Source organism: Lampetra planeri, chromosome 2 (assembly GCF_965212315.1).
Source record: "Lampetra planeri chromosome 2, kcLamPlan1.2.h2, whole genome shotgun sequence".
NCBI classification, from domain to species: Eukaryota; Metazoa; Chordata; class Hyperoartia; order Petromyzontiformes; family Petromyzontidae; genus Lampetra; species Lampetra planeri.
Window position 1 is genome coordinate 28218119 of NC_136108.1, and position 14049 is coordinate 28232167.

Genomic DNA, 14049 nt, shown 5'->3' on the forward strand with positions numbered 1-14049 from the left:
AATGGTTACCCTTTTTTTTTTACCAAATATCATCATAACAGAGGAATATTGCCTTTTGTTGGAGCATTACATTTGATCTACCAGGCTAGGAGAAAATCATAACATTTATATGCAAACACCTCCTTGTAAGGGTTACAGGCAACAATATAAAAAAAAACAAGTCTGTCTTTCCAAATAAAAATCGAGGCCAATGCCAATTTTGTTCGTGAGCCTAGAAACCTTATCTTCCTATATTGTCGGAAGAGTTGACAACGGCACATCTAAGTTTGGCAATCCACTCGGTGGCTTCCTGAGATGCCAAGTATAGGGGTGTGAGGTGCCTCCCAGAAAGGGCCTCAGTGGGTAGGCTGATGCGATACGTGCAACGGTTATGACTTTTTAAAAATATTATTTATGTAAAATTATCTTCAGATGGAGTCAATGTCAAGTTCTTCTATGAATGTAAACAAAGTTGTGCCCCTGTTAAAACAAGCACGATGCAGTGCTCGTCTCTCTCATTTGTCCTGAAACAGCACGGGAAATTCCACATTCCCACGGTGGGGACCAGTCTGTAATAGGTTGAGCAACGCTGACTTTTCACAAGGTGGTTGTGATTGTATTGGCTGCTGAAACAAAATAAAAACCAGGATTTGAACTCACGATCTTCTTAATGTAGATCGAGCACTCGACCAGCAGTCTAAATCAGCCAGATATCGCATGTGATCGTTACTTACACATATATTACAGATAATGTTTTGCATTAAACCCAGAATGTAATGGAATTGGCTTAACTGTGAGAAAATGTATTTGAATATAAAAATAAATAAATATATACATTTCAACATAAAACTATTTTAACGTCCAACATCCTAACCTGTAGTTAATGTGATTTTCATCACTATGAATTTGCAATCTCTGGCTGGGGTTAAATTACTAAGATGTTATTCAGTGTCACTTTTCATGCATCTGCCTGCCATTGGAAACACACAATCCTGCGATGAATAGTTTTTTCTAAAACCTCTATTAAACTCTCATGGGATTTATATCAATATGCAACTTCCGGCAAAAGCGTTTACATGAACTGGGTAACAAAAATGAAACGCGCATTCGGTTTCCATTTAGAAATTGGATAATTAAAATGCATTTTAATCAAAAGCAGCCTGTTTTTAAGTTGAGTAAAATTTTTTCAAAAAGATTGTATTTCTATGCAACAGCTCCGACTGACATCGCGTACTGACCCTGATGTATGCCTTGTATTGGCACAGGAGCATCCTGATTATGACTACAATTGGATGGATTTCATTACATGCACTTAATTCTCCTGAAAAGTATTCACTTCATACAAAAGGCATTCATTTGACAAAACACAACGGCTGAATCAATTGTATATCCTGTTTGTGGGTAGGATTCGTTGTTCGTAAGAATAGATACAAAATTATTTAATGCAATATTTATTCAACTAAAACGTGAAATGGAAACCGAATAACATACAACTAAATTAAGTCACTGCCGACTCAGGTCTAATATTCTCAAGTGTAGGGAGTTGATGTTCTTTGCCGGGTCACCAATAACTACAGAAAACAATTAATTACACAAAATATACATACGTTCGTTAACGTTGGTATTATTCAGCTGCGAGGTTTGACATTCATTAATGTACCAAATGAGTGATGGAGGAGAAAAGCCACCACGCAGAGCCCGAGTGACGGATTGACGGGGAGCTTTCAATAAGGTGGGCCTAATGAAGTCACCCCAGGAGTGGCTCTGTGCTCTTATATTCCAGGGCCCTTCACTGAGAAGATACACATTCTTTCATCGGAATAATTTCCTTAAAGGAATGTACTGAGCTCATTACACAGTGCAGAGAACGCTACTGCGATGTAGATTGTGATGTAAACAAATGGGGTGGATTGGTGGCAAAGTGATTAACACTGAACTTTGATTCCGGGCTTCCCGAGTTTGATACCTGGCCACGGTTCACATTAGTGGCGAGTGATATCTGAACTGGCCCTCCCGCTTCACCAATTCCGACGTGACTAGCATGATAAAGGAGGCATTGATTCAGCAGTGGAACGACAAATGTCTGTAAATTATTATTCCAGATTTTAAAAAAATATGAAAGAATTTGATTGACCATATTATGCTTCCACAGTCTTTGGACACCACGCTTAACGAACGTGACCATCGCCCATCATCAATTCTCTCTCACTATACCCACAGACAACTTTAACATTCTCCACACAGCTGTCCATAGAGGTCTGGCTCTGGCCTCATTTAAAAGGAATCCCTCCCGTTTCGTGGCCCTATTCCACAAGGTCATGCCCTCTGCCACTGCAACCTGCCCTGGGTTCAAAACACAAGTGACAAGTGATGAGACAGTGCACAGGCGGTAGATCTCTGTGGGAATCTCGTCTCATGCTGATGGCGCATTTATTTATTTATTTCCCTTTTGCTTATTTATCCGCTTGTTTCCTTTGTGCACGCTTTGTGAAATATTTAATTTCGTCAACCTCTTCTTGTCGGGTTAGTTTGAGCAAAATTTCGATCTCATTGCCCGCCGCCCGTGATGTTTGTTTGTGATAATCGGCTCAGGAATGAATATTACCTTTGAAATTGGATAATAGAAATACAGTTGACTCTCCATTGTTCAATTGGGGGGGGGGGGGGGATTCATGTGGTGGATTAACCGTGCGTAAAAAAAGTGTGTGTGTATATATATCTATATATAAAATCGCAAATCTGTCTGTCTGTTTGTGTGTGTGTCTGTGTGTCGCCGGACCATACGCAGTTTCATTGGACGGCGGTTGCCCCTGGCAACGGGTAGCGACGCATTCGCTGCCGGGTGGACGCCATTTTTAATTCCCGTTAAAAACATGCGCACGCATTTGTCGTATAAACTCGATATACCCAGCGTTGCCCGGGGGGAAAATACATTTAAAATCTCATGAAAACTTTCAAACATTACATACCAATGAAAAAAACAACTGTGTAATTACTTTTAAACCCGACGCGCCAAGAATCGATTCTCTGAATCGCGCAAAGGAAGCGAAGGTTGTAGATTCCTTTACATTCGGACGATTCCCGTTTACTATAAGTTGCTTAAAGTCGATATAAACTGCTACGAACGGGAAATATCCGGCCTTGACCGGGGCAAAAATGTAATTAAAAACTCCTGAAAAAATAAAAAAACAATGAAAATGAAACTCTATCATTCAAAATGTAAACCCCCAACATGCCAGGAATCGATTCTTTCAATCGCACAAAGGACTAATCGAAGGTTGTAAATTACTTTAGGATGGCGCTTCCTGTTTAATATAAGTTGCTTATAGAGTTTATATAAACTGCTACGAATGGGAAATATCCGGCGTTGACCGGGGCAAAAATACAATGGTGAGGGCGGTTGTGAGTGGCGATTGTGAGTGGTGATTAGTGAGTGGTGAGGGGAGGTTGAGTGGTGAGGGTGAGTGGTGAGGGTGAGTGGTGAGGGTGAGTGTTGAGGGTGAGTGGTGATTGGTGAGGGTGTGATTGGTGAGGATGAGTGGTGAGGGAGAGTGGTGAGGGAGAGTGGTGAGGGTGAATGGTGAGGGTGAGTGGTGAGGGTGAGTGTTGAGGGTGAGTGGTGAGTGGTGATTGGTGAGCGTGTCATTGGTGAGGATGAGTGGTGAGGGAGAGTGGTGAGGGTCAATGGTGAGGGTGACTGGTGAGTGGTGTGGGTGAGTGTTGAGGGTGAGGGTGAGTGGTGAGTGGTGATTGGTGAGGGTGTGATTGGTGAGGATGAGTGGTGAGTGGTGAGGGTGAGTGGTGAGGGTGAGTGTTGAGGGTGAGTGGTGATTGGTGAGGGTGTGATTGGTGAGGATGAGTGGTGAGGGAGAGTGGTGAGGGAGAGTGGTGAGGGTGAATGGTGAGGGTGAGTGGTGAGGGTGAGTGTTGAGGGTGAGTGGTGAGTGGTGATTGGTGAGGGTGTGATTGGTGAGGATGAGTGGTGAGGGAGAGTGGTGAGGGTGAATGGTGAGGGTGAGTGTTGAGGGTGAGTGGTGAGTGGTAATTGGTGAGCGTGTCATTGGTGAGGATGAGTGGTGAGGATGAGTGGTGAGGGAGAGTGGTGAGGGAGAGTGGTGAGGGTGAATGGTGAGGGTGAGTGGTGAGGGTGAGTGTTGAGGGTGAGTGGTGAGCGCGTGTATGTGTACCTATGGACGGGGGGTGCGTGTGTGGGGCGAGCGGTAGTGTAGTGGTTAGTGCGCTGCGCTATGAACTCGGCGACCCGAGTTCGATTCCCACTTACTACCACCACCTGTGACGATCATTTGAACCGGTCCTGGGCCTCCCCTAGGTCGACTCAGCCTCAAACGAGTAACCGTGGTGTGAACATCGCCACTGGGGAGACAAAGACGGCCGGGCGTCGAGAATCCAAGTCCCGGGCGAAGCCGGGTAGTAAAGCTAGTATTTATATAAGCGCGTGTGTGTGTGTGTGCTGTTTAATGATGTGGGAGCTGTAGCACAGTGGTTAGTGCTCCAAGCTTAGAACCCGGAAACCCCAGTCTGATTCCCGCTGCTCACAGCCAACACCAGTGATTATTATCCAAACTGGTCGTGGGTCTCCCCTATGTCGACTTGACCTTAAATGAGTACCTAAGCTGGTGTGACTTAACCGAAAGAAACAAATAATAATTCCTGCAATCACGAAAGTTCTAAAATTAAGATTGGTGTGTAACCATCACTAATACACGACAAAGTTCAGCCGAGCTTGGTGCTATGCCCTTTTGTGCCATACCAACCTCAGTAAGTGATCTCTCACAGCACTTGCCCCGACAGCCTGTGTAGGCTACACGGGGGATCTTTGTCTTTATTTAAGGATTAGCAGCTTCTCGCTCGTCAACGGTTTGTGACTTAGTGGCATCATGACCGCAAACAAATTAAGTAACCAAATTACTTTAGGAAAATATAACAACCCCGTTAAGTTTAGTAAACAATACACACGTATATTGACGGTCTAATTCATTCTCCGTGACAGAAGGGCCTTTCTGCCAGCAGTGGCATTACGTGTAGCAGGGCTGCGCTTTTCCCTTATTCAGAATACATTATATGGTCGCACTCATGACACACAAAGTGATTGCCACAAATAAACCGCAATACATTGCTGATCTCGTCAAAGAGCATAAACCATCACGCGAACTCCGGTGATCCACGCAGCGGCGGATTTTGGCTCGCCATCGAACAAAGACGGCCACTGCATCACGCGCTTTCAGATGCTCTTCTGCGGCTGTCTGGAACGCTCTTCGTTTCAATATTAGGAAGCCACCGTAGCTATGCACTTTTAAATCTAGATTGCAAACTAATTCCTTTAGAACTGCTTTTTGTGTTTAGTTTGTTGTCCTTCCCCTGCACCTCCGATTAGCACGGTTGGCTACGTACGATGCGAAAGAAGTTCAACATGTGTACGTCTGGCCTGGCTGCCCTGGAGATAACAGCACTCAATCAGCGATTTAAAGCTTCTGGTTATAAATAAACAGTTGTTGTCCTTTCGATTTAAAGATTTCGTGACTGCAGGGATTCATCTTCTTGGTTAGTTCGGTAAAGTCACGTAGAAGCGAAATAATAAAATAATAAAAATAAAACAATAAAATAATTATCACAACGTTTCGGCCACAACGCAAGCAGCCGTCCTCAGGTGAAGAATGAAACACCACCAAGCTTGGAGCGTATATTTCCCATAAATATGCTAAATTCCTCTTGATATGCAAATTAATTTGTCAAGGCGCCCCTTCCCCCTCCAACCCAGCTTAAATATACGCTGCCAAGCCTGGTGGTGCCCATTCAGACGCTGTCTTCCCGACAGACCTGTTCTTCACCTGAGGACGGCTGCTTGCGCTGTGGCCGAAACGTCGTGATAATTATTTTATTATGTTTAAATTTTATTATTTTATTATTTCCCTTCTACGTGACTTTACCGAAAGAACCAAGAAGAGTGGTTGTCCTATGCAGAAACTGGCCTCTGCCATCGGAAGGTGGAATTCAAAATGTCTCAGAGCCACCAAAATAAATGTGCCCATCCCACGGCTGGTTTGAACAGGGAGGCACTTTGGCTTATGAATCGCACAAGAGCAACCTTTGTTTGGCCGCGTTTCTATGAACGCACCGCACTCCGTTTATGGGGAACCCATTTTCATCACAGTTATGGCTACAGACACGGGGAGCAAGCCATTCCGTCAGCAGCAAGGTCCGCCGCAGTCTCTGGCATCGGTCTCGGTAATTTGAGTGGCAGAACACCCACAAAAGCACCGTTGAGCAACGGAAGCAGGTTTTTTTTTGTATCCTCGTGTCAAAAAAAAACAAGGCAAGAAACAAGTTTGTATTCAATTCTAGATTTGAAGCTTTCGTGACTGCAAGGATTCATATTCTTAGGTTTTTTCGGTAAAGTCACGTAGGTAAAAAATTAAAATTATTTTAATTTTATTTTACTTTTATTATTTTTAATTTTAATTTTTTACCTACGTGACTTTACCGAAAAAACCTAAGAATAAGTTTGTATTCACTTTCTGTTCTTCCATCCTCGTGTATACCCCCTCTGGTGTGACAGGTCGGCTCAAAAAAACGAGATGAAGTATGGCACCGACCACATCCCAAAGAGCATTACGCAACCCGCGAGCATCAGTGCGCTGTGGTCTGCACTCCTTCAATGGTGGAGGAGGAGGAGGAACAAAACCACACGAACTCTCTCTCCGCTGAAGATCTCTCGTCGTGACCAGCAGCAGCGGACCTCGCCATTGGCATTTATCTTTTGGATATATTGCTGCCGCCTGTCTTACGCAAGAAGATAACAGCGTGCCGAGCACTGCTCTGCTGCTGCTGCTGCACTGCCAAAATTGTGAACAGCACGAACGTACTCGCCTGCAGGGAGTAAAGGGAGGAAGAAAGGTGATGGTGTAAGTTGAACTTCTTTCGTACTGTACTAAGCCAGCCAAGCTAATCGGAGCCGCGGGGGATGTTGAAACGAGACTTTTATTAGGCAGAGTGAGTGAGGAGTGTGGCATGTGCCTGATTCAGAGACTCACATGCGCAAAACGCCCGAGCTACAGCGGGAATCTGTGCCGAGCTTCAATGTTTTTAGCACGTACGTATGAGTTTGCTCTGGGTTTCTCCAATTTCCTCTCACTAGCGAATGACGTTTAGAAAAAAACAGTGACATGGAAACCCATTTCTAGGGGTGTCTTGAGTCGCTGTCTACTTGGGCCTCAGATTCCCAAGGGTAGGGAATTGATTGTTGGCCAAAAATTCCAAGCAGGACCTCCACAAAAGCGTCTTGAGACTCCGTAATGGTTTTCGAGGCGAGGAAATAAATGTTTATCGTTATGTAAAACACGTCTTAATTGTATCGTTCATGTTGAGGCAATAGCATCGGGCAGCTATGGGGGTTTAACTGCAGCTTGCGGCCTTGACTACCATTACAGCATGCTTTATCTACATTCAGGCTGGTGAAGGCAATAGAGAATAATCACAATCAATTATTCGCGTATACGTAAACGCAAGTGCACCCAGGTAAAGCGGTTGTACTCTCTCAATGCCACGTTTTAAAATGATGGTATTCGCGAAAGTAAAACCGCGGGTTGGTTGATTTACGAGACGAACGGCAATATTAGTTTCAAAGGCCTGAAAGAGATCGACTTTCGGGGCAATTAGCAACTTCGGAGGTTCGCCCTCGCAGCCGTGTGCTTGGAAACATGAATCCAGTGGCTGGCAGAACACGTCATTAACTGCTCTCAATTTTGCATAATGCCTTCCTTGAATGTTTTTTAAAAAGGTACTTTTTCACAATTATTGCCCTCACCGTTCATTTTGGCACAAACAAAATAAATCTGCGAGTATTAATGAGGTGATTAAGCCCATTGCGTAACTATTAGTCACGACCGCACAATAAAGATAAATGGATTGGTCCACCTTTTTGGAAATTAAAGTTCATTTGTTATAGCTCTCCGAATGTGGTCACGTTATTCAGCACAGCACCAACAGATGTGGTTCTTTATTAAAACCAAGCCTCTGACGTGTCTCTGCAAATTAAAGGTAAACATCCTAACCAGCCAAGTGCACTGCTACACCAAACCTGGAACTCAACAAGTCTTTCTAGATGTGTTTTTATTACATTATTTTGCCGCGAATGCAGAAGGGTTAATGGCTGTGCATTTAAATTCTTAATCGCCTTCTCATGAGTGCAATTTGTTCAAATGTCTATACCTGCTCCATGCTTGTAATTGTTTTTCATAGCAATTGGAGAAGTTGTAAAATTGAATATTATTTTACACGAGCTGCACGAAACAAAAAAATGGAAATTCAAATAGTCATTATTCTAATCTTAAATCAAGGATTTATTTTGCTTCTAAGCCCTGCTCTAATGAGTTTCACTCGGTGCTCATCTCTGTCGGCATGCCTGAAGCCAGGGGTGGAAATCTCACATTCCTACCGGTGGGACAAACACTGGTGATGTCCAACAAACATAGGACTCATTTAATCAACCCTTGAGGGACGATGGGCTGAGTTCTATGTATGGACGTGTATGTTGAACCTCTTTCTCATCGTACAAACTATGGGCATCTGTGCGAGTCGATGAGTCACTGTGCGAGTGTATGGGTCTCCGTGTGAGTCTATGCACGTACGTATGTTGAACTTCGTGTGCACCGGTCATAGCCAACCATGCTAATCGAAGTTTATGACCATTCCCGATTTTTTGTGACCCGCAACATTCTGATTGTTTGGGTCAAGTGCCCTAATAGCATTGCCCCCAAACAGCATGCGTGTTGGTGCTGTGATTTTAAAACACTGCATTCAGTTGAATTTTACTTCAATTACTGAATAATTAGGTTGAGTACGTATATATTCTCTCAAAGCCGGGCTCATTTGGGTGAGAGCCTATGCAGTAATGCGTGACGTCTGGCATACAGCAAATAAAATAAAAATCATAAAACCACATTTTCATTACATTTACATATAATTAACTCGTAAAATATTGACTGAACACTGAAAACCATTTACAGCAATACCTGCATACCGATGATTTAATATTCACAATTTCATAACGCACAAAATCGTCACTGTAATGTGACTTCCCATGAAGCAGGGTTGGGAAGGCTGATCTCCGCTGGATGTGTGCGGCTTAAGAGATTTCCTGATGGCCTTGAAGAGTGCATTTTGTTTATTCGTGAAATAAGTGAGACTCATGCAAATGCGACTTATCCCCCAGTCTCTTGTGTTTTCACTCGGTTAAACAAAGATCAACTCACAGCATGTACGTGGATGACCGAGGCCTCCAAGGGCTTGGGATCATCACGTTTCATACACCAGATCAGTAAAGCTGTTCGCATATACCCGAACCATATCCTACTTGCACGGTGGCTAGCTCCAGTGCGAACGGCGCTCCAGTTCGATCGATTTAGATTCATGTTTAATTTATTAGTAACGCTGAAACGATTCCGGACGGGACAAGGTCGCTGCGGGGTCAACCTCGTCCGATGGGGTCAGGCTACTGACCCAACCTGCGGTTGTGGAGCACCACCGACGATGTCACGCATCGTGAACAACTGTCCCCTGACATGTTTTGACGGTGGACTACCGGTGCTTCACCGTGCTGATGTTCGTTGGCTCGGCACACAGTGCAAACGCGAATAGTAATTAATTCGTTTTGGTAGCATTCCTGCTTACTTCCAATTCTGGATTTTAATTGAATCCATGTTAGAGAGGTTTTAGTGTGTCCTCTGCTATTATTCAATTAACACAAACCCATTGTCATGACCAAACATCGTTGTGGAGTGCGCAAGCACCCTCCTAAAATGTTTGCTCGTACTGTAATTCTAATGACTAGTTAATGCATAAATACCATTATAACAACAATGCAAACAAAACGCTGAAATAAATTTGCTCTGAATTTTAACAAAGACATTTAATTGGTCCAGTAAATTGAATAAACGTGCTTTGGAAATCCATATTAGAGGTTTTTGGGTTAGATCGCATAAATATCTAAATGTGTCGATAAAACCCACCAACTAATTGGCTGTGTCGGGTGGTGGCGGGTTTTAACGACACATTTATATATTTACGCGATCTCACCCAAAAACCTCTATTATGGATGATATTGGTCGCGAAAGCCTGCTACGCGTTAAAATGCTTTGGAAACGCTTGCACAAGGGAAAGTTTATGATTCAAACCAAAATATGCAAATGCGCCGTGCGTATTTAGCATTTTTACAGAATAATTCACTTGAGCGTGTAGGCGACCTACAGGGAAAATAAATTGGTTTATAAATTATTCAGTTTTTTTTTTTAACGGACCATTTTGCCCATGAAACTTACCTCGTGACCAGCGCATTTTAGATGTTAAGCCCTAAAGATTTCACAATTATCTCCTAAAGCCTTAACCTTTAGACCACAGGTATGCCTGTGCTTCTTTAATGATTTACATTTAAATCAGTGTATAAAGTACAGTATATGCATATTTGTCCTCTAATTTAAAGATACACAATGTAAAACAGAAAAATTTATTCTGCCTTCTTTAGCATCATAATATATAATAATTTACTTATTTATCCAGGAATGCCACACTGAGCCATATGAACCCCAATACCTTGCTGCTGATCTCGTAAAGAAGTATAAACCGTCATCACGTGAACTCCGGACACCCTCGCAGCGACTTTTGGCTGGCCATTGAACAAAGACGGTCACTGCATCGCGCTCTTTTAGATGCACTTCAGTGGCCCTCAGAAACTCTCTTCCTTCCGATATTAGGAAGCCACTGGAGCTATGCACTTTTAAATCTAGATTGAAAACTCATTTCTTTAGAACTGCTTCTTGTGTTGAGTTTGTTGTCCTTCCGCCTGCACCTTCGATGAGCATGGTTGGCTACGCACGGTGTAAAGTAAGTTCAACGTACGAACACACAAGTGTGAGGAGCACTGGGATAAAACCAAAGTGGGCAAGAGGGAAACGCTCGATCCCTGTACAGGTTGAAACAGATGTAGATTACATTATTGGTTCTTTCGGTAAAGTCACGTAGAAGTGAAACAATAAAATAATAAAAATATAAAACAATACAATTCTCACCACGTTTCGACTGCAACACAAGCAATCATCATCAGGTGTGAAAAACACAGCAAAAAATCAGAAAAAAGTGGCGTTTTTTTCTTAACGTTATTGTTTTATATTTTTCTTATTTTATAGTTTCCCTTCTACGTGACTTTACCGAAAGAACCAAGAATATGAATCCCTGCAGTCACGAAAGCTTTAAATCAAGATGTAGATTAGTCCGATTGCTGTACCGGTATACACCAAACCTCACCACCTCCACAGTGCTGGATTACAAACCACGTGCATAACAGCCACTGCTGGGCTTAGTGAAACATACTTCAATATAAGTTGATTATATTCAAGTGAGTACATGGCCACATTGATAGAGGATATCCAATGTGGAATGCTCGATTGAGTGCAGAGTGGAAACAAAGCTATATAAACAGTGTTCCATTGCCACAGGCATCAGTAATAAATATAGAACAAGCCTTGTGTGGCAATCGCTAATGCTGCAGAATCCAATAAAGCATCTGCAGTTGAAGTACCGTACACTTACGCTCAGGTATAGGCTACAAGAACAGTCCGGGCTGCATTGTAATCCGATCAACTAATGACACTTGGGTAATGCAAGCCGCATGGGTTTCCAGACTCAATCAAAATATAATGTATTCACTCAGCACGTAACTTGTGAATTGATTAAAATGCATTCTTATGCTCATGATGCGTCCATTGAATCGTGCGTTGGATAATTATTAATTGCATATGCTCCTCACAACCAAGTAAGTAAAGACAAATGGGGCATAATGAGAGACAATCCCAACGAGACGGCAAAAAGTAACATTTCACTCGAATCTGATCGTGATAATTCTTCAACACGATTCATGCACTGTAAACAAATGGATACACGCAGCACGGTCAAATAATTGCTGTTTATAAAGCATCCCATTATGACAAGCACTTATGTTCAGGCCATTTGTCGAATACAAAGAGGCCCGAGGGTGTATTTTTAAAAATTATATTTTCACCAGCGACCGTAAAACTTTTGTAAAGGTTTTCAGTAAATAGATATTGATTTAAAGTGGTCTCCTAAACTTTCAATTCAGTGTTATAATTGATATAGTTATAAGAAAGAATACCTTTCCACCCGAAGTGGAAAATGGAATTTTCAAGAAAGAAACTTAAAAAAACGAACAGTTGTTGCATTCAATGAAGTATGTGTCCAGAATACATTATTCACGGCGTAATGGCTCAGCAAATGGATGCGTTACTGTCAGCACAAAAGGTTCCGCATATTAAATGCCCACTTGACTTACCAATGTTATCTTTGGCGATGTACATGTCGCTGAAGAGCTTAATTCCCGAGCCCACCACGTGAACGAAGTCTTCCACAAGCTGCATGAGCTCCAGCACAGCCGGCGGATTCTGTCGGCGGCACAGAGATGCCCGTTGTCCCTCTCTCTCATGCACAGCGGCCGGCTCACAAAGGAGAACAGCACTGCTGCTTGCTCTGCCCTAACGGAATGGTGCCCTTTTAAAATGGTGCCCACTGGAATAATGCTTGCTCTAGTGGTTCCCAGTGGTCCACGGAGCACTGATGGTTTGGTCCCTGCAAGGCCATACATTGGTCTCGTGGGTTTATTGGCAATACAATATTTTTTTCACGAAACGTCGTATTTCTTTGACCGCATTCCACAAATGGACAACTAAAGAGTCGCCTTTTATTGTCATTATTGTCACGGCGGTGTTCGCGCCGTCTGGATCGTCACGCAGCCGACCACCGGCCGTCGTGTGCTCGCACGACAGTCACGGGACACTGCCTGAAGCCGTCGAACGGGCTCGCCGGACTCTGGCGTCCGGTTAAAATGCTTCGTAAAGTTCCCTCTCAAATACTCAAAATGAAAAAGGAGAGGCTGTTGAAGGTTTACAGTGGTCCACGTGTCCAGAAAGGTGGGGAGCCACTGCCCAAGACTTGCATAAGAGAGATGTGCCGCAGTTGTCCGTGAAATGTGCTACAGTTCTTGCAATTCAGCTTTGAATCAACCTTCGTAATGTCTTGCTCAAATGAGCGCTGGAAGCAGTGCTCAACTCCTCTTTAGAGCCCTGAGCCAGTGGTGGAAATTCCACATTCCATTGCCAAGGATGAGTCTATCCACTGCTGAATGCCTCCACGAAGCGGAACTCCATTTCATTGATCCCAGAAAGGATGATGGCATCCGGCTTTGATCTCCCAACCTTTTGTCATTCGCGAGCCACTCGCTCTACCACTGAGCCACCTGTTTAGACACGACTGTCAACTGTGCAGGTCAATGGCAATTTGATGTTCAAAGCTTACAAGTGCCTCCAATAAGATGGCTCAGCCAAAAGTGAGCGCCGTTCGCTGTGTGTGTTCGCAACGGAGGCACAAAAGCAGCTGGGTGTACACGGTGCTACCCTTAATGAGTGCTCACTAACAGCACTTGCTTAAGAGTCTATCAGGCTAAACTAGAGCAACGTTGTCTTTATAAATGTCCTGCCCTTGGGCAAATTGATGCGAAGTGTGTTGCTTTACCACCCTTCTGTGGCTATAAAACAAAACAAAGCTCCCCCGTATAGCTTGACCAGTCTGTTGGGGAAAGTGTGCTATTAGCGAGCACCTATGAAGGCTGGTACAGCAGACGAGGGGGGGGGGGGGGGACCGGTTCAGATAATCGTTACCGGTGTTGGCCATGAGCGGGAATCGTACTCGGATGGCCGGGTTCATAGGGCGTTAACCACTACACTATATATACATATATAGACACACACATAATTCGAATTAAAAATGCACATGTGGAAATTGTCATTATCAGCAATATCAGCCACTATTTTTTCCACTGCTGGATGACGTTTGCTCCACACCATGATCATCCCTCATGATCCTGGAATCCCACAATCCACCTCACTCCTGCACATGAACCAATTTCATTGCGCCATCTATCTGGTGGTTGCTCTTTCATTCTTTTGGCTTCCATTCCTTTACTAGCCTCATGCCTTAGCCAGCATC

The 14049-nt window shown here is 43.5% G+C and overlaps 1 protein-coding gene across 1 annotated transcript in view; it reads right to left on the minus strand.

Annotated features, from left to right (window-relative positions):
* LOC144730876 (adhesion G protein-coupled receptor B3-like) overlaps positions 1 to 14049 on the minus strand; it is a 196335-nt gene that overhangs the window by 67022 nt on the left and 115264 nt on the right. Inside the window, exon 12 of the mRNA XM_078611678.1 lies at positions 12341 to 12449. Within this exon, the coding sequence (XP_078467804.1) occupies positions 12341 to 12449 (109 nt within the window). The remainder of the gene's footprint in view (positions 1 to 12340; positions 12450 to 14049) is intronic.